General features: G+C 42.0%; 2 protein-coding genes across 3 annotated transcripts in view; one reads left to right on the top strand and one right to left on the bottom strand.

Annotated features, from left to right (window-relative positions):
• wwc1 (WW and C2 domain containing 1) overlaps positions 1–7744 on the bottom strand; it is a 51985-nt gene extending 44241 nt beyond the window's left edge. Inside the window, exons 1-2 of one of the 2 annotated variants that reach the window (XM_079171988.1) lie at positions 7298–7744; positions 6732–6882 (exon numbers count right to left, since the gene is read on the bottom strand). In XM_079171988.1, coding sequence (XP_079028114.1) covers positions 6732–6850 — 119 coding nt within the window. In that variant the 5' untranslated portion in view covers positions 6851–6882; positions 7298–7744. Of the gene's footprint in view, positions 1–6731 lie in introns of both variants that reach the window. The other variant, XM_079171987.1, reaches the window with a different exon arrangement.
• Positions 7745–10871: 3127 nt separating this feature from the next.
• arl10 (ADP-ribosylation factor-like 10) lies at positions 10872–21605 on the top strand (the record flags this gene model as incomplete). The annotated part of the gene is made up of 4 exons (XM_079172047.1): positions 10872–11013; positions 15197–15380; positions 19213–19388; positions 21432–21605. Exons 1-4 carry the CDS (start codon positions 10876–10878, stop codon positions 21603–21605), a joined length of 672 nt encoding a protein of 223 aa, XP_079028173.1. The 5' UTR covers positions 10872–10875.
• Between the last annotated feature and the right edge of the window lie 4555 nt (positions 21606–26160).

Here is a 26160-nt window from a genome sequence, read left to right as displayed (position 1 = left end):
GACAGCAGAATATAATATATGATAAGAACACTTATTACAGCTGATTCCTAAACTAAAGAGCACTTCTAGGGTCATTAATATCTCGGGGTTGTGAATAGTTAAGATTTTTAAACCTCAACAATGCGTTTTTTTTTGTTGTCCGACGAATTGTGACAGCTACAGACCGCCGAAGACAACGAGAAGAAGTCTTGCTCATTGGAGGTTTTAATGGCCGGTTAGTCAAGTGTTGCTAAAGAAACATATGCACTTAAAAGCGTACTGTAAATAAAAACAGGCGTTATTTACTCTGCACATCTAGTTTTTCTACCACAAATTAGGAATTACTGATTTTGATGTCGGATGTTTGACCTCCTACTTATACCCAGAGTGGGTAACTCTGCGTTATGTAACTGCTAAATCGACCAATTATTGCAAAGTATGGGTTGAGAGTGTCACATGATGGTCTGCGTGTTTTTTAAGAAGCTTATCTGAGAGAATAACTGTGGAAAACACTGAGTTCTTGGCATGTTTTTGGCATCAAAGTGGTCTAAAAGTTAATCTGCAGGATATTCACACAGGTGCAATTTCACCCTTTAAAAACACCCAAGCCAAGTCCACACACACACAGACACACACACACACACACCTCCAGGTTTCACATACCAAGGTAAACAGCCAGGCCGGGCCCTGGCGCTCTAATGCAAACTGACAAAGCGTGCGGCAGAGTGCAAACACACAGAGAGGCGGGCTGCATGTCTGAGCGGTGAGTCAGAGAAACCTTCATTCAGAGCAGCGTATAAATTCCTCAAGTGGAGTTATAAGGCTTCCAACTATGTTTCATGGGTTTCAAGGTCCAACAGTACACACACACACACACACACGCATACAGTATACCCCTTTCACCCTCACTGTGTAATCCATTATGCTTAACAGACGAGGCATCCCAATAAAAATTTTTATTCATCATAAAAAAGGAGAAATTACTCTGGAGATCTGCTCAGTCATTCTGCACGTTATAACCTCCTCGTTAAAGTGACGGCGCTGTTATCCGGATAACATTCCTTTCACCTGACGACATGCATTCAGTGAGTCACTGCGAGGGCGGAGGGATGTTATTGCACTCTGAAGAGTAGGCAACCTTGGCTTTTTTCTTTATTAAACATCCTGAGATTTTCTTTTCTCCGACTTCTTTCATTTTTTTCACATCAGTCCTGTTGAAGTTCAGCACAAAGTTCTTTAATCGGGACTGCGTGACTCAGAAACAGAATGTCTTTTTAATTAGTCGTTTTTGTTTTTTTTAATCGAAAAATTAATACATTTCAACCCCAAAAGAGGGATGTTTCAAAAATAAATTAAAAAGATGGCCGTCATAGGATATTTCACATGAAATCGGCACTAGAAGTCATGTATGACTGCAGGTACATTAGATATTCAAATCCAGATCATCCGATATCTGTGACACACACTCCCACACACACACACACACACTCACACACACACTCACACACACACTCACACACAGCTGTCAGTGTCAGAATAAGGCTTGCTGTCTGTCTTCATTCCTACACCCCGCTCTATAGTGAGAAGGTTTTCACAGTCAATTGAAAGCCGACTGGTCCTTGAGTGTCTTTCATGTTCCTGTCTCCTCGGCTTCTGTTTGCTCCTCTGACAGCTTCTCCTTCTCTCGTCGAGGATCATTTCAAACCGGTTTCTTGGTCGTCCTCGCAACCCTTGTGATGCAGGAATTCAAGCTCATTTCACTGAATGCGCTCGTGCCACATTTCTTGCGGTTGAGAGCAGAATGTAAATACCACGAATGTAAATATGCTGAAACGGGGCAGAGAGGTTTTTTAGTCGTAATGCAAAGCAAACAGCAGACGCCAATAATCACCTGACAAGCCGACAGTGAAGTGATACGAGACTGAAAGGGGAACGCGATGAGAGATAAAGTGCATGTGACTAACGTCTTTAGGCTGATTTTGTGTTTTGGTGTATTTTTCTTACTCCTGCGGATGATAACTGGTAAAACATGTCGGCAGAGTACGACTTAGTTTGGCAGCAGGAAATATTTTAGTAATCTTAATTAAACATCTTTGCTTCTTCCTCCCTGAAGAAGCAGTGAAGTGTGACTGTGGTAAATATCACAGAAGTGTTTACAAGCGAGTGGCAGCTCATAAAAAACATGAATTATTCTTTTTATGAACGGTTGTTGATGTTTAGCATAGAGCCCACAGTAGCATCTTCTATTTGTTCAAACGTTAAACGTTTAGGAAAGTTAAAAGTCAGTTCATGATAAGACATAAAAAAGCTACAATTCCTCACATCAGAGAAGCCGTAACTGACAAAACATTGAGCGTTTTACTGCAATTTATCAGTGCAACACTGACTGGATGTAAGCCGAAGAACTGAGAACCGTTTAGGACTCTTTCTACAAGTACGTTTAAAATCGGAGGTTGTGAACAGAAACATTAGAAAATGGCAAAAAAACACAAGAATAAAAAAAGAGTGGGAGATGGGCGTTTAAAATAGAAAAGGGGGTGAAATGGCATTAAAAAGATTTATTGACTTATCTATAAATAAACTAATCGTGTCCGCACTTATATAAGGGTATGAATGGGCTGAGTAGATGAAGAAGTCTATTTTGTTCTCCCACAAGAACAAAAGAAAATGTGCTTTTGTGACGAGAAGCAGCATCAACGTCTGCAGTCAGATCGGCTCCGATGTGGTCGGTTATGTATTAAAGAAACCTCCACTGCAGCGCTGCGCGGGTCCCAGTTAACAGTTCGCAGCGCTGCACTTTGACTCCGTGCACCTTGGCACGCAGTGAAAAGGCTTTCAGATGAATCGGGTTTGCGCGCCGCTCGGTCCTTCGCGTTGTGTTTCAGGAATGTGTGTTTCTTTCTTAAGGACTTTGTTTGGGGGCTTTCTACTCTTTTCCCCGCTGAGTGTCTGAGTGTAAAGCAACCAGAAGAGTTTCACTAAAAAAAGGAGAAAGTCTTCATTCCACCTGCCACAGACTGCAACAACATGACGAATGTGTCTAGAAGTCTAAATGACTCGTACAACACAATGTTAGGACTCAAAACTACCTTTATCCACTTCTGATGAGTGTTTGTATTCATTCCACTTGTTGTCCTGTCGCGTATTCACACTTAAGATTCCATGACAGCCCACTGTGTGCACTGCTGATGAACAGTTCAATGAAAAGTACATGGATTTAAATAAAAAACTACACACAGAATTGCTGCCATTTAAATAACTGGGGTTATTTTTGGGAAACATGCCTTTAGAAAGAAAACGATGAGCATTTTAAAAGTTAAACGCATCAACGTGGTGCACTTTGACAGCAGAGGTGAGAGTTACAAAACAAGATGATGGAGATAGAAGGATTATTGTGCACCGTCAGGCCGAATGAAGACGACGATCGAGGACAGAGCGGGACAAATACACATCAAAGAGATGAAAATGATGGCTTCCTGACACGTCCTTATCTCACAAAACACGTGCAGACCATGTGACCATAACCACCTAAAAAGGGATAACTCTCTTTAACGACATAATTTACCCAAAATCTATGACATCAGTGTGGTGGCGATTGGTGCATTCCCATCTTTGGGTTGTTTGCTTGTAGCGTTGATGTCGGAGGAACCGAAGCTCACTGTACAGTCGATTAATCAGCTTTAACTACTAAACATACAGAGACAAAGTGAACACAAAGCAAGAAGTAAAGAGCTTGTGTGTTCTCTCAACACCAAAACCGAGACACGGAACAGAAAAACACACACACACACACACACACACACACACACACACACACACACTAAGCTTCCAGAATTCCAGACATAAGCCATTAAAGGGATTTGGTGTCAAAGTCCGAGGGGTCTGAAGGAACTAGTGAAGATGAAAAACGACTATGGCATGAAACAGATGTATAATGGGAGTTTTCTAAATCATCCACTCAGTGTAAATATTATATTCTTACAAACTGATTACTGTATTTTACACAACGCAGTATCCCAATAATTATCTCAGGCCCGTTTATAAAGTATTACAATTATTTTAGCGTCCTAATCTCCTCCAGCAGGTGGTTTTTTTTATGCTGAAGGACCTGGATGGCAAGATCACAAAAACACGCTTACGAAAGGCTTTAAAGTGAAGACCATGTCACATAGTTGAAAGCCCCAGAAAAAGCTACTCAATGGGCCTCGTAGTGAGACTGTTACCTCCACCTCCAAGAGGTCTGAAAGCAGAGAGAAAGGATGGAACAATTTCCAAAAACCCTCAGAAGGAACATTTAGAAGCACCGACTCCTATTTTCATATACTTTACAGCCGTTGGCTTCCATTTATCTCACTATGGCAAGAAAAACAACTTGCAATAATCGACTCTTTCTGCTCATCACAGAAGTAACCATCACGGTGAACATTTAGGAATCACAAAGGGACGGTCTGCTATGGTGATGTAAATGTGATGTGTAGTTCATTGGCAGGTGTTATTGACTTTAATGTGCCTCTATTGAGGTGTAAAGACTAATACAGAACAAAAAGAAAGAATAAGCAGGCAGAGAAGCACAGATGAATAAAGGGGTAAAGTATAAATCAAGTGTAGCATAACCACATTGAAAATAACTCGGCTCCATTACCATCCGTTCCCTAGTGAGGGTACGATCTGTGCTATTTCTTAAGGCTACCGCCTCACGAGAGTTCTTCCCTCTGAATTCTAACGTCTTCTTCCTCTAATGATTTGAACGGATTACTTCCCCGTCTCTGGCTTTCAAAGCTAATGAGACATCACTTGTGAACGGAGAAGAAACACCTTGTTTATCTCAAAGATCTTCATAATGCATTCAGTTCACACACACACACACACACACACACACACACACGAAGGATGTGGAGCAGCTTCAAGGTTGAATTTCTAATGAAAATGGTAAAAAAAAAAAAAGGCTGTAGTCGTGAGAAACAGACGTCGTTTCTGCAGGAAAGTTTACCGCTCGAGGGTTCTCGTTAAAGATTCCCTCTCTCTGGCATTGTGCTGTTCATCACTCTCACTTAAAGCTGTTTCCAGTCTCACACGTTCACCTTATACCCAAAAACAACACTGTTTCTTATGCAAATGTCCCATCTGGACGTGTCATTGAAGATGGCTGCAGGAGGAAGCCTCAGCTGTGTCTCAGTTTTGGACAGTTAGTTGGGCAAAATAAGACATTTGAAGTCTTTTTCTGACGATTAATTCGAGGAAATGATCTGCAAATAATTGGATGATGACATACGCTAGCTGAAGCCCTGGCTGTGAGTATTAGGTCTCCAGCACAGTGTCAGATCAGAGTGGATCCTGCATGTTTTCTGGGTCAGTACTTACTGCTCGTCACCGTCTGTGGCCCTCAGTATTTATGTTCTGCAACTATTTCGGTGTCTCAGTTTTTAAATAATCCAGATATCCAAAAATAAGCTCCTGTGCATTGTCGGCACTTTACTACACAACTATATGTGTCGCACTCTTGAGCCCTGCTAACAAATTAACCATCAGTCTTGACATTTGGGCTAAAAACTAATTATTAATTACGTATTAATAAATGTCCCGTTTTGTTCCAAACCACAAGGTATTCAATTTACAACATTAGGCAGAAAATCATCTCATTTAAGAGTTTGGAACCATCACATAATCGGCGTTTTTTTTGCTAGAAAATTGACCGAAACAATTAGAAAAAGTCGCTTATTAATCTGTAAAATGACGACTCTTTGCAGCTCATGCAGAGGATTTTATGTTTGATTCTTCTCTCCACCATCACTTCTTCTCGTGCACACCTGTCTGCATAAAGGTGATGCAAAGACGACGTTTGACTGAGAGACTAAACCTCAACATTCCTCTTTAGAATAACACTAATAGCACGAGAGGAATCGCCCTGAGATGAAGGTGTGACGTGGATAAAGACCTTCATTTAAGAGCAGACGTCACTGACAAAGACATGCTTATGAGATAAATTAAAGTGTATTAGAGAGATGACATTAAAAACATATGTAATATAGACATCACACTATCAGCGTGACACAGAGACGTGACTGGTCATTAGATGTTCGGTCGTATAGTTTCAGGGATAAACGAGCTAAACACGTGTGTCTGGTTTAAAAAAGGTCTGACTCAGCATCCTCATCCCCCTCATGTTGTGCAGAGACAAACTTGTGTGATTGACTGGTTTGCGGCCATATTAGTCAACTGCATATTTGGGGGTTTTGGACTCCTGGTGGCTGCAACTTTTTGTCTTATTTTAAGATATTAAGCAGAGTAACGTCCAACTACAGCCTGTAGAGAAATATTCTCTGCTTCTTTTGAGTCTTCTGAACATTAAGCAGTGTTTAACTCCCCCTTGTTCTTGTTCTAGTCTCTGCTAAATTAAATATTAAATTATTAATATTAATATATGTACCTGCTGCTAACTGCAATGAAGGACTGACCTCAGGTGAACAGTAAAACCAGTCTATCCATTTTTTTGTAGGTTAAAATAATCAACATGCAATGTACAAAGTATCTTATCTTTCATGAGCCCTTTTTACAAATATTTGCATTTTTCAATTTGTTGAGATTATGATTTATATTAATTTTAATTCATCTTTGCTTTTGCTGATTTGTGATAACATTCATGTTAAAGGTCACCTGACATGAACAGTCTCTGCATTTTGCAGGGGCGACACGTGCAGCCTACTACAACACATCTCTCACAGACACGCACGCACGCACGCACGAGCTCCTACCTGTCTCTGGGGTCGATCCAGCTCGTGCACTGGTTAGCGTGGTCCACGTAGTAGACTTTGCCATCAAAGTCTCTGGCTTCCTCCCAACCCTCAGGTAGTGGCAACTCCTTCCTTGGCATGTCAGGCGAGTCTCCATGTAATGAGCTCCTCTCTACTCAAAATCATAACGAAGGGAAACCATCGCTGTTCTCTGTCATCATCATCATCATCATCATCACCTCCACCATCAAACTGTATCAGCAGCTACTCCCAAAAATCCCGGTCTGATGCGGTTTGGATTAGGCCGTAATGATAATAATAATCCATAATAATCCACAGATTAACAAGGGAATCAAACCTCAAAGAGGGAACTGTTAAAAATAAAAAAATAAACTCAGAAGATGGGATAGTTCCAGGAGGCTGCGCTCGTGCACCAAGTCATCCGAAATACAAACACAATGTTGCTATTTGACTTGGGGTTTTTTTTACAGTTGTGAGCGCATGTTGTTGCAACTTTTTTGTATTGCAAAACTTTTGAAGCTGCCTGATAACCTTATTATTTGTAATTTGTTTTAAAGTAGACTAACAATAGTTATCCACGGTGCACAGAACACGGTCGGTGCCACTCGAGTCTCGACGTAAACAGAACAGCAGCCTCACATCGATGGTCCATAAACATCCGGGGGAAAAATAAAGATTACAAAAAAAAAAAAATGTTTGCAGTAATGTGGGTTTCACAGTGAGAGCCGTCCAAGAAAAAAAAAGTGGCTTTAAAAAAAATCCTCTTAAAATCCCCAAACTGGACTCGTTCCTTCTTCTCGCCGACAGGCCACCATGTTGTGCAGCAGTAACCGATGATAGCCGCACAGCCGCGGGGTAACGAGCAGTGTGAAGGACCGCCGGGGAGAGAAGAAAGTATACAACCGGATCCTACAGCCGTTTAAACTCCGGTAAAAAAAAAATCCGCGAGAAACTTCTCTGTAAATGTTGTTGAAATGTATCCGTTTTGCAAAACCGGACGGGAGGGAAGCGGCGGCGTTCAGCGGCGGTAAAAGTCTCTCCCCAGTCCCGGTGACTTCGGCCGGTCGACCGCTGTCAAGTCAACGCACACATTCACCATAGCTTCCGGTTACCATTTCAAAATAAAAACCTCTATTGACACATTCAGGTAGCAACACAACACTTCCGGTCCACATTTTTTAATTCAGACTATTTTAAAGGTTTTTAACCCACAACGTAACTTAAATGGGCTCTTTGATTATATTGTGGCTGGTATCAACAAGATACTAATAAGACACTGTATTACATTATTTCACTACAGCAGCATTTATGGTGTCTATGTGTAAACTGACATCAGTATCCTTCTCTTATTGTCTGTACAGTGACATGTTTTAGCTCATCACAGTTTTGTCCTTATTTGTTTATTGCATTTATTTGTGGTTTTCCTTAAGGTAGTGGTGGTTTTAGACAGTTAGACTCTTTTGTTTTCTGTTAGATTCATCTGTTTTATAAATATGTACTTATTTATTTTCCTAGAAATACTGTGTTTTCTAGTTATTGAAGTTTCTGTATCAACAAACGTTCTAGTCCGCAGCGCCCTCTAGAGGAGAACGTGTTGAACTGCCGGATGGATCCTCTTACTGCTGAGCGATGAAGGCTGACTTCAGTTGCTGCACCTCAGGTCCCTCTGCTCTCTGCATTCAATTACCAGTTGATTTATTTTATTTACCGATTTATGACTTTGATAAACCTGCTTGTACTTTACTGGAGTATGCTATAGTTCTATAGAATAATGTTCCAGAGCGAAAATATACTTTTACTCTTCTCCATTCATTTTACACAATTATTTTAGATGCACAAATGTATGTTGCATTGATATGTTGATTAAACTACTGTGCCAGTAAAGACAACATAAAAGTTTACTCCACTTCGACCAATCACAATGCTACTTACATATAAACTGTTGTTACTTTTCATAATTAACGTGCAGTTTACTGATAGTACTTAAGTACTTTTACTTGAATTGTCAATGCAAGACTTTTGCCTGAGGTTTGGACTGTTGGTTGAACAAAACAAACACTGTGAAGGTGTCACTTTATGTGTGACATAATTCCTCACTATTTTCAGAATTTTTAAAAACCAAATAATCAATCGATTGATGGAGAAAGTAATCAGCAGATGAATCCATAATGAAAATGATCAGTTTTAGTTCAAAATGAGCGTCACATCAACCAACTATCCTGCTTTTACATTGATGCATGTTATTAATATTCATCTAATCTAGCCTAAATAATTATTCACCAGTCACAGGGGACAGCTTTATCGAGTACATATTCCTGATTTTTACGTAAAAGTAACATTTTCAATGCAGGATTTTTACTCGTAATGGAGTATTTTTAAGATGCAATACTTCCTCAACCGCTGTTTATTTCGGGTGTGTTCCAGGTTTAGGAGAATATCATTATGTTAAGAAATATGAGAACACAACTTTTCAGAAAGTTTCCTGTCGGATTCTTTGTGTGGAGTGCTCAGTCAGAGGCCAGATGATGTAAAGCAAGAATAAAAAGATATAAATATATATAAATAAAACTAAACTTGACTTGACTCTAGATGGAGCACTTCACCTCTGTCTCCTCTCATGGATGGAGAGAGACGAGGCGTTTTGTGATGGCCTTCTGACACACTAATTAAAAGTTATTTTCCTTGATGGTGGCCTTAATCATCTTTGAACAGCAAAGAAATACGCATTTTACTAGTTGGAGGAAATTAAAACCGGCCCCTTCACAAGATTTTACATTTACTTTTATAATTAAAACGTTTGGATTCAATTGCCCTATACATGTGTTTACTTGAGAATATTTATTTCTTGTGTACATATTCAAAGTATATACATTTATATTAAAAAGAAAATAGACTGAAGAGGGGTGTTCTAACCCGATATGGTTCTGCTCTTATAGATGCTTGACTGGCAGCTCTCCGGCTCCAGATGCCTTCAGGTGCTATCGGAAATATTACCAATTGGCTCCCACGTGAGCCTACAAAGTGGTGAACTAAAATTCAGAGTATATGTTATTGTTGTGATATATTACTACCCAGCTACCTCAGCATATTTTTGTATAGTTATTGAGGATTCCCTTCAGACATGTTTTAAGACACAAACTATGCTTTGAATAACAAATCAATATAATAAAGTTTGTGTATAAATGGATATTTCCAAATATTGTTCACTCCAGAAGTTCAGCTGCTGGACACAAGGTGTCTCCTACTTCAAAGACAACTTTAATAAAATAGTGTATGTGTTTCAAGTGTCCACATCACACTTGTGTAAGTTGCGTACCGGACCGTGATTGGCTCAAGATAGTTGTGATGTCATAAATCCTTTAACTGAGCTATAAGGTGAACAGAGAGAAGCTGGTAAAATCAAACTCTGCATCATTATAATTGTACACTATATACATTCTATAATAACACAGATTTCACAACGTGTGCTTTTTCCAAAGCTGACAATGATATTATTTTAAAGTAAATATCATAAAATGTGACAGAATGACACACCTGTCAGTTTAAAGAGGGCTTTGAACCAATATTTTGACAATATATTGGCTACAGAAAATATAATTCAACAGTGAAATAAAAACGTAGGGATTTAAAAAATACTGAGAACATTTAGCAAGGTTTAGATGGCTGCTAGTCCATAAACTCATAACTGGTTGTGAGGCTTCTGTTGGAGGGATCTGAACCAAAGACCATGTATTTCTAAAATTCTGATTACAGGTGCAACGTGGTGGAAAATAACATTGTTCTGTTACCCTTTAAAGCAAGTCGAACAAGCACTTCCAACCCCAATCTCCTCTCGTCATTTGTATCACTGTCTCTTGCAAGCTGCAACTGAACGTCACAGAGCAGTGGAGTCAAGAGGACAAGCGAAGTTCACAAGCTACCCTTGAACGCGGCATTTCCCTCCTCTCCTCTCCTCTTGCGCGTCTCGAAACAAAAACAAGCAGAGAGAGCTCGGTCACATGTAGAGAGTCCAAGGAGAAGGAGGAAGCGGCAGTCGGTCTCAGCACGGTCCAGGTCTTCAGGACGCAGAGACCCCCCCCCCCTCCCCTCTCTCCTCCAGCTCCAGGTTCTCCAGCTCCAGCCGTCCGATCGGTGCGCTCCACATATGGTTCTCCTCCGGCACATCTCCATCGCCCTGACCGCCGCCGTGGCCGCCCTGGGCTCCGCTCTCTTCCTCGCCTTGAACTTCTTCTACAAGAGGCGAATATGGTCACCGCAAGCGGAGTACTGCACGATCAAAGAGGTGACGCGGACCGTTTCCTATGACTTTATTTATTTCATGTTATTCTATTGTTCATTCAACTATTTAACTTGGACGTGGAGGTGGTGAAGAGACTGAAATTACATCTGAATGAATGAATGAATGAAATACAACGCTGCAGAATTCTGATGAATACATAATTGAGATGGTGGTGACGATGAAGATGATGGTGATGATGATGATGGAATGATGCTTGGTGAATAAGTGGCAGTGATGATGATGATGAAGATGGTCTTTAAAAACAATCACAATGGTGAGGATGCTGAAGAAGAATGAGAGTCTGCTGCTCATGAATATCTGACGTGCCAATGGTATGCTGATGATGATGATGAAGATGACGATGAAGATGATGGCTTTGATTATGTGATGCCAATAATGATGGTACTGGTCAGAAATATGTACAGTAAATATTGGGAATAATGACGATGAAGAAGGTCAACAGATATTTGTTTAAAGTGGTGGTGACGATGATGATGAAGGAGCTTTGATGTTGGTTTTTGGTGGTGATGATGATGATGATGATGATGACGCTTTCTATACATAAAATAACAGAGATGATTCTGACGATGAAGATGATAGATTTCCTGACGGAGCTGAAACTATAAAAGAAGAGGATGATGAGAAGAAGATGATAATGATGAAGAGGTTGATGTAATGAATAAGTAGAAGCTGATGAAGATCAAGTCGAGGAGAACATGAAGACGTGTGTTAGTGGGAAAAGTGACCTGACAGCGGCAATGATGATGATGATGATGATGATGGTATTCATAGTGTGAAGATGGTGACGAAAAGATGATGACGAGGGCAGGTGGATGATGTGGGACAAGCAGGTGACGAAGATGGGAAAACATACAACGGCTTCCCAAATCTTTGAAATGCTCAGACGTCTTTCAGCTCCTCGTGGTGTGTCTGAGGCTGATATGAGCGCCGTCAGAGACTCTTCAATGGAGCAGTTCAGCCGCAGCCTGAATATCTGAACACAATCTGTTTGCTGTCTCTAATCTTGTTTCCCATTCAATCAGCTGCGGCCTGTAATAAGCTGTAGCCTGCTTTATCTGGCTCAGTCTGTATTTAGAGGATAATGTTGTCAGTGTCTGCCAGCAACTCGCTGCAGAGGGGAGGAGGAGGAGGAGGAGGGAGGATTGGGGGGGTAAATGTTTTCATCCCAGGAGCCACATTGTACCGAGATGCATTGTAATCACGTCTTTGGCTTCGGAGAGCAGGGGAGTTGACTAACTGCGCAGGGTTTTATTTATTTAATTTCTTTTGACCTTGGGGAGTTTCAGCAAGTGGGAGGGCGACAGAACAATCTCCGAAAGAGTAGAAACAGATCTGAGCTGCTGGATGAACTGTAGGAACAGTTTTGTTATTGATGCAGATTCTTGCCAAAAATTCAGATGATTTGGCATCAACGAAAATGGATCAAAATGGATTAAAATCAAAGCAGCAATGGCAGAGATCTCCTGACTTTTAGTGCCTGGTTTTGGTCAAGCTCCAGAAACACAGCAACACTTCCCATAATGCAAAAGGACAGCGCCTTGCTGCCTGGTAGACGCCCCGTGTCTTTTAAACTTTCTGTTATGAATTTACAATCCAAGCCGTGATAACCCTGATGACATCACTATGTCCACCTACCACCATATACAACCACCAACACCACAACCTGAAAATAAGAACGTTGCCTTAGAATAGAGCCAGCCCCCATGTTTCTACGGTAGCTCAGAAGGGACAAACCCAACCACAGTTCTCGTACACGCTTGGCCCACAGGAGAAGTTTCAGTTGGTTGCAATCTGCAACTTCATCAATAGATGCCGCCAAATACACAGGACCTTTAATCCGAATACGAACATAAATGTAAAATGGTTTTAGGGGGAGTTTTGTGTTGGAACTATTTCTTGTTGAACAGCCGGGTGCACTGACTGAAGTCTTCACTGCGAGGTTTCTCGGTTTGGTACTATCGTGTTTGTCCAGTTTGTTAGTTACGAACACGATTCAACGGGGTCATTTGTGAGTTTTAGAGGTGTTAGTAGGTGTGTTTATGAACTTTGGACAGACCCAGGCTAGCTGTGTTCACCTGCATTAAGTCTTTATGCTAAGCTAAGCTAAGCTAAGCTAAGACACAAGATTCATGTCAATCATCTCATCTCACTCTAGGAAATAAGCTGATTTATTGTTACTTGTTTGTAACTTAAAATGGCTCTTACTATGCCGCCACTATCACTCTTGCTGCTTAAAAGCCGACGGCTGAACGCAACAAGTTCAAGTTTTTTTAAAATCTGGGTTTGGTTGAGAGGCGTTCAGGGTGTAATGTAGTAATTCACTAACAAAGAACAAGCAAGACAAGATGGAGAAAATGGTTCCATTGATGATGATATGCAAGGAGCAAAGTTTCCATCACTCCTCTCTCTTCCCTGTAAAATACAGCTCTATGTTTTCCATTCAGTGCTGCAGGCGAGCTGGCTTTCGTGCTTCCTTGTGATAAAGCCAACGTGTCACAAGGCGTCTGCTTCGCTGGAGTGTCCTTGAGCAAGACATTAAATCCCTGTCAGATCCAGCAGTGCAGATCAGCAGCTGAGCTGGGCGGCTTTTTTTTTTTTCCCCCCCCGTGGAGCGGAAAAATAATAGAAATCAATACAGTATCACTGCTGTTTTATGAGAAATGTTTGAAGCAACAGAACTGAGGTTGAAATCTAAAAGAAAGAGTCGCTGAAGTCTTTGAACTGACAAAGGAAGCAGGAGATAAATGGTTAGTGCGCTGGCTTGACTTGAAATGTCTGATCCTTTTATTAACCAAAGAAATGTGAAAATAAATAAAAACATGCAATGTTTTGTCCGGTCAAAAGCTTTTAGATCAACATCTGTGTAACCTTGGTGATACAATCAAACGAACAGGACGCAAATATGCACGAAAATTGACCACTTTGCACAAAGTCCGTGCTGATAGTGCTGCAAGAAAAGAGGAGAAGCTTTAGCAGCTGTCAGGGTTTCGGGTTCGTCTCCCAGCGGACTGCATGAGCGAGAAAAACACGCAGGCAAGCTACAGATCTGTCAAAGCAGCCGTGGTTATCTAATGCTGTGTTTACCCAGCAGCACCGGTCACAAACATGTCAGATGAAAGGAAATTCAGTACCGAAAACATCTTTAAATTCTTCATCTGATATAATTGCAGGGTTGATTTATGTGTCAAGAGCTGATTCTGAGGAGCTAAAACGATCTCAACTCCTCTTTAAGGCTCGATCCTAAATCAACAATGTAAAGTCAAGTGTAATATTTTGACAAGAAAGCTAAAACTGATGCATCCCAGCTCCAAAAGGGGGCCGATGTGAATTGCTAATTATCCTCCACAGATCCGTCTGAATGATGACTAACCTTGCGTGACTTTTAAAAAGGGGATGACTGACGTGTGCGGGATCTCAGAGGGATTGTGGTCGTCTCAGGTGCAAAGCCGGCGTGGAGCTTTTATTCAACCACTTGTCTTTTCTACAGATACAGTCAACTCAAAGAACACGGTCTCTCACGTCGGCCCTAAAGACGCAGAAATAAAGAGAGGCGTTATCAGGACGCCGCTCTCCTACTGATGTGTATAACATCACGACTTTTACCTCTAGAGGTTCCGCAGACACTGATTCATATTCCTGAACATTATGAAGTGTCGTTTGCACACCGATGGTCAAATTCCCAACTGTTCAATGCATTCAGTTTGATACATAATGATGAAACCGGTCTGCAGAAGTGTCACTCATGAATGTTGATTGGATGCTGGGGAAAGCATTTGGTTCTACACAATCAGGTCAACAATTATTTAATAATTTCATCATCAAACATCATTATTTATTATAATCTGTGAAATGTTGGAGGACAGTGGAGCTTGCCCATAAATCAGTGGGTGTATTACATTTCACAAAGCCACCTGTTGTATGTGCCGATAGCGCTGTGTTAAGATTCAGCTCTGTGGTTTGATGTGCACCAAAGCGTTTACACTATTAATCATATTTGTAACCCTGAGGCAAGCCAGCCATTCTTCCATACACCTCACGCCTCTTAACTGAGCAAATAACCCCGTTCCGTGTTGAATTAAATATGTGTGTTTAATCTTTCTTCGCGTCTGCTCTGCTATTACTGAACATTCCCGGAGTGTGATGGTCTCTCATGCTCTGCCCGCAGGAGGAGGAGGAGCGCGGGAAGCGCCAGGTCCTGGTCCTCGGTCTGGACGGGGCCGGGAAGAGCAGCATGTTGCAGGGTTTGACTCCCGGGGAGTCGGCGGCTAAGAGAGGCCGCTGCCGGCCCACCCGCGGCTTCAACTTCATGAGCCTCAACGCCCGCGCCTGTCAGCTGGACTTCCTGGAGAGTAAGACTCCTTTATCCCTCGAAATAAAACACTGTGGGGCTCTGTCTGGAGTCTGGAAGGCATTTATGTTTTATCAAATAGCATGAAATGGAGAATTGGAAAGAGCTCTTACTGCTCCGTTCAGTACAGTCGGCCGTTTGACTCCCCAGTGAGGGAGATTGAAGTGCAGGTTGTGTGTGTGTGTGTGTGTGGGGGGGGGGGGGTCTGTTAACCACAGACCTTATTTCAGGCATTGAACAAAAAAACATTTGAAAGAAAACGATCAAATCTGATACAGGGAACTGGAAGTGCTGCTGACTCATTTCAGGGTTTTAGGACTTATTCCTGAAGCGCTCCATTCTGTCATGAACTTAAACCTCCAATAACTGATTTATTTTTTGGCATCTTGGTGACAAATGTTAGTCCAGTATTCTCTCTCTTTTAGCTCCATTGTTGGTCTCCACCAGCCCCTTAGGGTAATATCTGACTCTTTAGCTGCTAGATGCTCCACCGTGTTCACCAGCTAGTCTCTGACTGTCTGACTGCTGTTTGCTGCTGAGCAGGTAGTGCACAGTGACTTTTCACGGCTTTTTCTCTGAAAGCGATGTTATGAAAGCGGTAAGAGGGAACCGGAACAGTGAAGTTGTGGCGCAGACAGATAAACAATGAGCTGAAAATCCCTGTGTAAATCCGATGGGAGCTGTAGATTCGGGTGATAATTCTCTCTAAGTTCATCAATGCGAGCTGCCCCTTTCACAGTCTTTTCACATTGTAATTAACAAAAGGAGGATTATAGCAGCTTCAAGTGTTGATGAGTAACTAAGTGGTAGTTAGTATAATCTGGAATCTGGAATGAACAATGAACAGATTCAGCTCATAGCTCGGCTGATCCAGACTTCAGTTGTTTGCCACCAATCTTCTCCCCGAAGCTCGCTGCATCCATCACTGCCAACACAGAGGCTGTCTCTGACACTCGCTGCACTGTCCTTATTTGTTCAGTTCCCCGGGTATCGGAGTAGCACGGAAGTCACATCTGCGACAGAGAACCTTAGAAACTGCAACTGTGGCCTTGTTGTCACAATTATTATTTCATTTCATTCAAATCAGAATCAGAATCAGCTTGATTGGCCAGGTGTGAGTACCTCTCTTTGGACAAACACATAAATAGAAATGCAGCTAAAAACAAGGACACCAAAGCTTAACAAGAGTAAAGACAGAAGATAAATACATATATATATACACACAATACAACAAGGAACAGCAACATACAATGTCTATAAATCAAAATCTGTGAAATGTAAACAATAATACAGTATTGCAGTGTGTGCAAATATGCAGAATTATGAATGGATGTTATTAGTGGATATGTACAGTATATATATGCATGTAATGAACATGGGGAGATCAAATCACACGGGTGCAAAAAGGAGCGGCGGATGAGTCCAGTTGGATTGTATTTATGTACAAACTCATGAATCCTGCTAATTAGCATTCCTTTTGAAAGCCACTGCGCCGCACTAAAAATAACATAAATCACTTCGCTCTTCATTCAAGACCGTCTTCAGTGCGAGACGCTCGGCTACAGTCGGCCTCAGAGGGAGTTTCTGTGGATGTATTCGGAGGAATGTGTCACGCTTCGCGGCTGATTTATTCATGATCTGAACACAGGGGTCGGTGGGCGCCCAAAAGAATTCCTTTCTTATCTCTTGAAAGTCAGAGGAACACATGTCACCGCCCACTCGCTCCGAGCACTTCAGCGGCCCGGTGCGGTAAACGTTGGGAGTCTTTGTCTAGCCCGACATTGATGCGGAGGCATGTTGACAGCTTATTGCACGCTTACACGCATCAGGAGCAGTACAGTGCACAGAGACCCGCTGGAGGAATCCGGCTAAGAGCCTTTATACTCTAAATGAAAAGACGCAGATCATCGGATCAGTTAGGGAAGTATAGTCTCAGGCTTTCAGCAGCTGACATTTGGGTTCGTGCTAAAGGGAACAAAAAAATGAGTTGGGGCCCATATTCCCAGCTTCCCTCCTTAGTAGACACTCAAGTGTTCGTGCACTTTGTGCTAGTTCGCTTTGAGGAACTCCTTGAACTCAAGCTCACAAACTGACAGCATGGATGCCTTTACAATATACACAAATGCTGTCAAGATAAGCATGTCAAGATGGGGGGGGACACAAATCAATGGGGAAACAGACTTTGACACGACACGCATGTCTTCTTGGGATTCAGCATATTTGGCTGCAAATCTTGGGAGGAAAAACAAACTTGTTTGGAGACTACGACTCAGAAAGTGCAGCCACAATCTCCATTGAAAACATGGAGGAGGTAGTTTTTACCCTCAGGACTACAACTACAACTTAGTTCGATGTACACACACACATCCGCATCGTTCACACCCGTGTGACTCAGTGCCTGCTGTGTGTGTTCGTGTGGGTGTGTGTCTAATAAGGTGGCCCGTAGAGCAGCATCCCAGCCGAGCTCCCTCTGAATGTAACGCACTGCACACGCCGCTGAGCCTCGGGTCCGCCCTCTGTACTGTATCAGGTAAACAGGTATTCATTGCTGCCATATCACATCAGCAAAAGGTGCAGCGCTGCCCAGTTTCCTAGCAACATTCTCCATTAAGTCCACCACTAATGAATTCTTGCTGAGCTCTGCTGCGTCCAACTCGGAGGCGGCGACAACCCCGGCGGTGTGCGAGCAGCGAGTCGTTTTGGCACGGACGCTCATCGCAGCCGCGGGTCAGTTCTCCGGCACAGCGGGGATTGTGGGCGATGAAAGCCTCCACTTACTGTGAAACTTTCCCCGGCACTGAGGCTGTTAACGGAATGTTCTAAGCAATGTGTGAAGGCCTGTGACTGTGTGTGTGGCGTAAACAGCGTAGCTACTGAATGGGTTATACCTTAGTGGGCCATTTCATCAAATCACAATCAATCAGTCAGTGAAGTGAACCATTAGTCCACAGAGCAGGATAAATAGGGACATGGTGCCGTGCCTGCTAAACACTCAACACGTATTGAAATAAGTAGAAAATCATGTGGGTTTAAAGTGAAATCATACAAACTATTGTAAATACAATAGCAGAGACCTCCGGGCCTCTCTCCAACAAAGCTTTATAGCGTTTCAAAGACCTTCATTTGATTGGCCACCTGCCTGAAAATAACAATTTCTATCCTATTATGAAAAAGCCTTGTGAGGAACATTATCTGTTTACGCGCTGATGTGTTGCTTGTATTCATTGACCGATCTCTTATCACTCAACCATAGATTAGCCTCTTTCCAAGAATCTCAGAGCCGGCCTCTTCGCAGTATTCTTTGTATAATCCAGCAGAACAGTACTTTTTTATTTCTTTTACAATCACTTTTCAACATTACCTGAAAATACTCATTTGTCGTCATAAATATCCTCCAAAACCAAGATCATGACACCCTCCATGTTTGAACCGCGACGACAGAGATGCTGCTCAGCTTTTTGTGACAAGTCAAATCAAGGAATCACACCTCAATACTGATACAAAAAATAACTAGAGAATCATTATTATAAGAAGAATACTTTCGTGCACAAGAAGGAAACTACAAAAAGTAGAGAGAAAAAGGGGGTTAGAGACCAGAGACGCAATTCAAATGAATGCAGATTTTGGAGATGAAGTTATGTTATACGTACTATTCTTTGAGAAGAATATTTGAATTTGAGGATGAAAGCTGGACATTTTCACCGGCGCCTGAACTCATAAAGCATTTGAGATTTGGAACACTTTAAAAAAAAAGTGGAAAATCGTTGTAATTCAAAGCAGAAAGTCAATTCTTTTTTTAAATGTGACATATATATACGTTTTCTTTGCTGCAGTCGGTGGCGGGGAGGACCTGCGGCGGTACTGGTCGGACTACCTGAGAAAGACTCACGTCCTGGTGTACGTGGTGGACTCCTCTGACAGGAGCCGCCTCCCGTTGGCTAAGGCTGAACTGCACCGCCTGCTGAGGGGGCAGCCCCAGCTGCCTGTGGTTGTCTTGGGCAACAAGCAGGTAAAATAATTGAAACCTGTCCATTTCATGCATTTTCTAAAAGTAATCTGTGAACTTCGAGTCAGAATCTAATGTGTTTGCATAACCGGTGTGTCCGTGCTTCGTTGTAGTTCATGTGAGTCTGTCTGTTGAGCCCCACTGGATAACCTTCTGGTTCCATCTTAGGCTAACACTGTTAGCTCTGCCAGCACTGTTGCCGTTGTTTGCACTGTTTGCACCGTTAGCTTCTAGCCGTCGGCTCAGCCATCGCCAAGTTGAGAGCCGAGGGGAGGAAAAAATGAGCCCAAAATGATCCAGGATTACAAAGAAATAATGTGACATGAGGTCAAACTGTTGAAGTAAAAGTGCTCAAACAAAGAGCCGGTGTTTTGAACACGTTGTTCCCTCCTCATTTACCCAGCAGTGATGATCCATCAGACTCGTGGAATAAACATGACTACATTTCCTCCTCAGCTCACATTTCTTCACCCTGCTTGTGGAATTATACATGACCCTCCGAGGGAAGCAGGAATATTTGTCACATCTACTGTCAGAGCGCTGCAGCTTTTATCCCCTCAGTGCCGCGAGTGCTACTCGCAGTATTAGCCAAAAAAGATCTATCAGAGACATGCAGGCTGTGAACACTGGAGACAGGTAGGCATCTAGGTTAAAACTGGCATAATTTGGTTAAATAATTAATGTTTATTAGAGGTCTACATAACATATAACAACTAATTCAATTACTATTTCAACATAGGTAGCGTCTGCTTCACTGAAACAATACAGCTACAAATGGAGGCTGTATATTTTGCAAAAAATACGAGTATTTGGAACAAATTGATCAAACAGCTGAGCCGTGGAAAAGTGTTTTTGCAGGATTGATTAAAGCATATAATAATGAAACACCTCACTCATGCCTGTTACTTGTAGATGGAAGCTGAATTCCCCCAAGCAAAAATTTAAAAAATAGAAAACATCTGCATCCAGCAAAAAAAACGAACTAAAAAACTAGACTTTTATATACATATACACATACATACATCTTTGTATGCTGTGCACATGATGAAGGTGAAATAAAAAAGATGATGTCCTCAGGAGGAGGACAGTGGTACCGGCTCTCTCCCACCACACTGCTTTGTTCTCTGCCTCGGCACTCGCTCTGTTTAAAACAGCACAAAGGATGTTTCCAGAAGAATCTGTGTGTTGGAAAAAGACTCGGCGGCAAAGAAACGGGGGGGGGGGGGGGGGGGGACATCTGGAGTCTGTAGCCGGGGTTGAATGGTTCGTGTAGGAGGGTGGCGTTAAATTCACCTCCTTCACATACAGACTATAATCAAAACTGAGACAACCAACATTTCAAAATAAGGCATTGAATCATTTGTAGTGACACATTTTGAAGTATGTTAGTTATTGGTGATTTTATTCTATTTCAGGAAGTCAAATCAGCTTTTTAAGGTGGATTACTTATGTAGGTTATGTCCAGTTTGTACTGCAGCTGCAACAGATTTTTTGTTTTTGGGACAAAATGAAAATGTAAAATCAGGTTACATACGAGTGTCCAACACTTGAAAGGCTCTTAAAGTCGCAGCTTGCCTCTTCCAGGACAACTGGGATCAGCTTGACTTCACAACAGTTGCAACTGATTCCAATTATCACCCAGATGTTGTACTCTTGTCACCTATATTTTAACCGAATTATGGCTAAATGTACAGTTTCTGCTTGTTGATAGAAAAGTTAACTGTTATTGTACATTATTACACAAAAGGCCATGGTGAACAGAGACTTTGGTAGAGTTTTCCATTTACTGAACTCATATCCGTCGTACCGGAGATGTTTCTTGGCTGATAAATAATTCTTTATAATTAATTTATAAAGGAAAATAAACTTGCCGTATCTTTAAATGCATACAGCGACAACTGATGAAATTATAATAATTAGAAGAATACAACATCAAACCACAACAAATTATTTAAATGATTAAATGTGTGTATGTACAGCATGCTGTAAATTGTAAGAGACAGACTGTTTTTTGTCAGAGTTTAAGTGTTTTCACCCTCTTCACAGGATAAGCCCGACGCTGTGAGCGTGTCGGAGCTGCACGAAGCCTTGTCTCTGGGCTCTGTGACCGAGGACCGGAAGCTGTTCCTCTTGGCCGCCCAGCTGGGCTCAGATGAGACCCTGAGGAACTCCTGCCGGGGCCTCGACACCGTCCAGGACCTCCTGCTCCAGCTCGTCTGATCTCATTCCCCCCCATACAGCCCCCCCCCCCCCCCCCCCCCCCCACCGGTGGAGGAGGAGGAGGCGCAGAGCGAGGAGGACAGAAGGACGAAGGTTTGACACAAAGTTCCCCTCCTGCCAATGATTCCGGCTTTGGACGAGTCTGAACCGTGACCGGTGTATTTAAGCATGTGTATTGTTCTGTATATAAACGGAAAATATGTCACGTTTGTAGATCCATTTACAAAGATTTCGTCTGGTTTTGCTGTTTACTGAAAACCTTTTTGTGTGTGACCAGAGCAGTCAGCAGAGCAGAACAGGTAGCCTAATATTCAGGGTTGCCAGGTTGGAGCCCCGGGGACTAATACTGGTGATTTAATCAACCGGGTGTTTGGAAGGAACTCGCTGACTCCTACAAGTGGGCTTTGCTGATATCCAGGGGGATTTCATGAGGGGATTTAAAGGGACCCACTGACGTTTTTTAAAAACCTGTTACTTTTCTTTTCGGGAGAGAAAGTGTCTTCTCTTTTCCACGACTCTCTTCACAAGAGAGTATTTTAAGCTTCTCCATTTGAAAGCAATTCGTCTTTGGTCGTGTGTTCAGTCCCAACAAAAAATACACAAATTGCACACAAATAAGCATTGAATTAATTAATTAGATGACACCTCCAACAGAACTATATGTACAGACAATCAGGAGTCGTAGAAGGTCAATGTTCAAAAGGAAGAAAGCTCCCACAATGCACTTCATCTGACTAAATCAAAGGAACAGCCTGTGCTCTCTGGCTGTCCTCCCTCCGTCACACAAACATGGACTCACGATCCACAGTTAGCTTAAAGTAGCCGTGTTTCCATTCACATATATATTGCATATTTTTAAAGTATCGCATGAGGAAAGCTGTCTTGCCTCAGGTGGCTTTTGCAGTTTTTGAAGAAAAGTTGATGTGCTAAACGGATTAGAGAAACGCCTCGTCGACTAAATTCTGAGGTAGCGAACATTTAACTCACGTTACCGATCAGCTGTTTACGTTTTCCCGCCGTCTTCATCGGCAGCATGAAACATGGCCAGAACGAGCTGACGCGAGAGAACCGTTAACACTTGCCCGATTGAAACTAATTCCTGAAGACGTCTCTCCCCTTTTCTCTTGAAGATGAGTTAGATGACCAAGCCAAACGTATAAATAAATGAAAGCAAACAAGCATTCATTTGCATTTTCTTTGACCAATTTTGTGACACACTTGAATGGAAACTTGGCTTTAGACAAGAACTCGTATGCAGTGAAGCACACGTCCTTGAATGTATTCATGCAGATGTGAAGTGCTGTATTTGACTTAAATCTACCTTTACACATAAACTGGAATTAGCTCGTCTGATTATTAATGCTGTGTGTGTGTGTGCGTGTGCAGCAATGTTTGCTTATGACGCACAGGTTTTTAATGACTGTGAAGTTGTATTCCTTTTGATGTAATTCTGCAGTAATGTTGTTTTCACAGTGACCAAGAGTTCAGTGGATTGTTGAATGTACATCATTTTTATAAACAATGTAAATGGACCTGTCAGGTATGAATTCATGCATGTCTTTATGTTTTGTTATTCTCTTTTAAACGCTATTAACGTCTCGGCTTCAGTTTCTTAAACAGCAAGTGTTTTTACACATCAAAGTGTTTCCAGGGTGCTGGGGGACACTACTGAGTATATGGGTCAAATAAATAGTGTGAAGTCTTTAGTGTCTCCAGAGGGAGCTGTGTGAAGTCTGATAAATGTCCTCAAGTGATGTCACTCGAGTCAGCGTCAGTCGGGCCTTAAGACGGCGAGTTTGAAAATGACAAATATCTTTTGCCGATGAGTTAGAGAGAAGTGAGTTTACCAGACCTCCGTAGCCCGACGCTCGTCTCTGCTGCAGGCCAGAGGCTCGATGCTACATTAGCCGCTACTAGCATTACACACCAGAATCAGCAGTCTAGTTGCATCGTGGGTAATGTAGGCGGTGGGGTTTTGATGAGGAAGAAGAATACATGGAATACAAAAAAATCTCTGGTTCTGCTGCATTTATATGTTTTTTACTGTCCAACAATGTTTTAAGAGTGAGATTCGACGTTGCTCTGTAAAGAAGTAGTGTAGCTAAAAAAAAAAAAATCTTTATTTAATAATCTTGTTATCTCCTTGAGATTAAAATCTATTTTGCATGGAAGCCCAGATGGAGGTACGACTGGAAAGATGTGGAGAGAAGACATGCCAGTAAACATAGTTATGTACTCAACCTATGTGCACACGATACGTTCTCCAACAACACGGATGGATCCAGAAGACAAACCGATAACAAGCACAGAATTGGGAAAACAAGTTTCTCCCTCTGCTGACTGGGCATGTGGACGCAAACAAACACAGATAAGAATCTACGGCCTCTGTGAGCAGCCTGACCTGACTTTTGTGGGGCAGAGTTCCACAACATGTTAACAGGAAGCTGTTTCCGCTGAGGCGTCACTCCGGCACCGTTAGTGTGTTTCTCAGCATGCCGTCAGCTCTGCAGGATGTTAAGTGAAAATAATATCCCTCGTTGTGGGGATACAAGGTATTCATGTCACAATAACAATATTAATCTTACATTATAAGGTTTAAATTCATAATTAAGGGTTACTAAATATTCAAGTGGGAAACTCTCCATGGGAATTAACGGGAATTTATGGGAATTAAAAAGGGAAAATATAGGGGTTATCTGCCAAGTCTGTCATCTATCAATCATCCATTAATTTGCCAAATAAATCCATTATTTGTTAAACACTTTCATGCCCTGTGTTGACAAGTTAACACATGGGGCAAGGTAACAATGTTGGCAGTGTGCAAACTTAAATTGAACAATTCATTTCTAATAAATACATATACACATATATATATATGTATTACTCCAGTAATATATTAAAAGCTTGCATGAAAGAATGTCGTCCTTTGGCTCAGACAGTAGCAGAGGGTTCCTGTACATAAAGCTATCTGTACATGAGAACTGCTGAATGCACCGCATGGTCACAATTTAATGAGACCTCATGTTATTTAATGTACCCCATCCAACCCTTTACCACCTAGTCATGTCTTTACTGTATGTGTTAAGACTGCAGTATTTCAAAGTTTACTATTACTTTACTGAGAAACGTAAATATGTAAAGTTTGTCCTCATGGTGGCACCAGAGGAAACAGCAAATGTGCAATTGTACTTAAGTCACATTTCAATGGCAGAAAAAATCCATATTTAAGAAAACAACCACAGCTGGCGTGAATCGTTGCGCAATCGTACCTCACACGGCTCCTCGACGGTCAAACATGCTTCACAGAGGAACTTGGAGTTCTTGGAACGAAGCTGTAAATGATCGACGACAGCAGACGAGGTCAAACTATATGTTCTGCCGTCAACTTTGTGCAGCCGACAGTAAAGATATCGAGCTCAAGGTCCACGTGAAACAAGCAGGGAGAGAAATTCCTCTCTTGGTTTCACCGTGAAAGTCATTAGTTAACGATTACACTTTGTGAATACATTCATGGTCCCCAGAGGATGAACCGTAATGATTTCTCCTCTAGTGCCACCGTGAGGTGGATTTGTTTTTTAGGTTGTCTCAACTATCGGATGGATTAGCCCTACGATTTGACACATATATTCAGTAACGAGTCGTCTTTCTCGGGTAGATTCATTTCTCATACATGTCACGTAAACGAGACACGTGGTTTCCCGTTATGGAGGAAGGGGGATTAGAAAAAACTGGTTTCCACAGGTGGATTTCTCCTGAAGAAAGTCGATTTCTTGGTTCTGAATAAGTTTGTTTATTTAAAACGACTCCATCCAAAGACCTACTGAAACAGACCGTGCACACGCACACGCACACACACACACACACACACACACACACACAGACACAAAGAACGTCAGGTAGTAACCGTTTCTGTCTTACAGTTAAAATGAGATAGCCAAGTTCCCAAAACAAGTTTCAGGGGTTAGGGGAGAAATGTAATTACTGGCATGTGTAAACTGATATAAAGTAACAAGGTTACTGCAGTGCATGTTCAATGTGTTCCCCAATTAGCCGGGGACGTGTTTCTTCAGTTTTTCTGACCCCACATGTTCTCGTTTTCATCTGTGATGTGGTGACCTCGTACTTTTTAATTTCATAAAAGTCTCTGTTTTGGTCCCAGCTGTGTTCTTTTAGAATTGAGCATCCTTGAGGAAAACGTGGCTTTTTTTCAATTAGATTTTTACATCGACGCCGAGGGTGTCGAACACAAGCTGAAGGAAGTTTAGAAATCGTTTGAAGGTTTCGGTCTGTTGAATGTTTCAGAAGTCACTTCAGTTAAATCCTGCTGTGTTACTCTGTCGACGCTCTGCAGCCATGGGAATAAACTCCAACAGGGCGTTAACAGTACAGTGTACGTGAGTCACATGAAGCCGGATGTTACATGACTCAGTGCTCATACATGCTCTATAGCTTTTAGAGAACAAACTACAGAAACGCTTTTCTATCACTGAAGCTGCTTCCACGAGGCTTTATGGCCGACATTTAAATCGGATGCTCCCCGAGAAGTGACGCATGT

This window comes from Pholis gunnellus (genome assembly GCF_910591455.1).
Source record: "Pholis gunnellus genome assembly, chromosome: 13".
Lineage (NCBI taxonomy): Eukaryota > Metazoa > Chordata > Actinopteri > Perciformes > Pholidae > Pholis > Pholis gunnellus.
The sequence above is the reverse complement of the archived record's forward strand: the minus strand, read 5'-3'. Positions and strand labels throughout refer to the sequence as shown.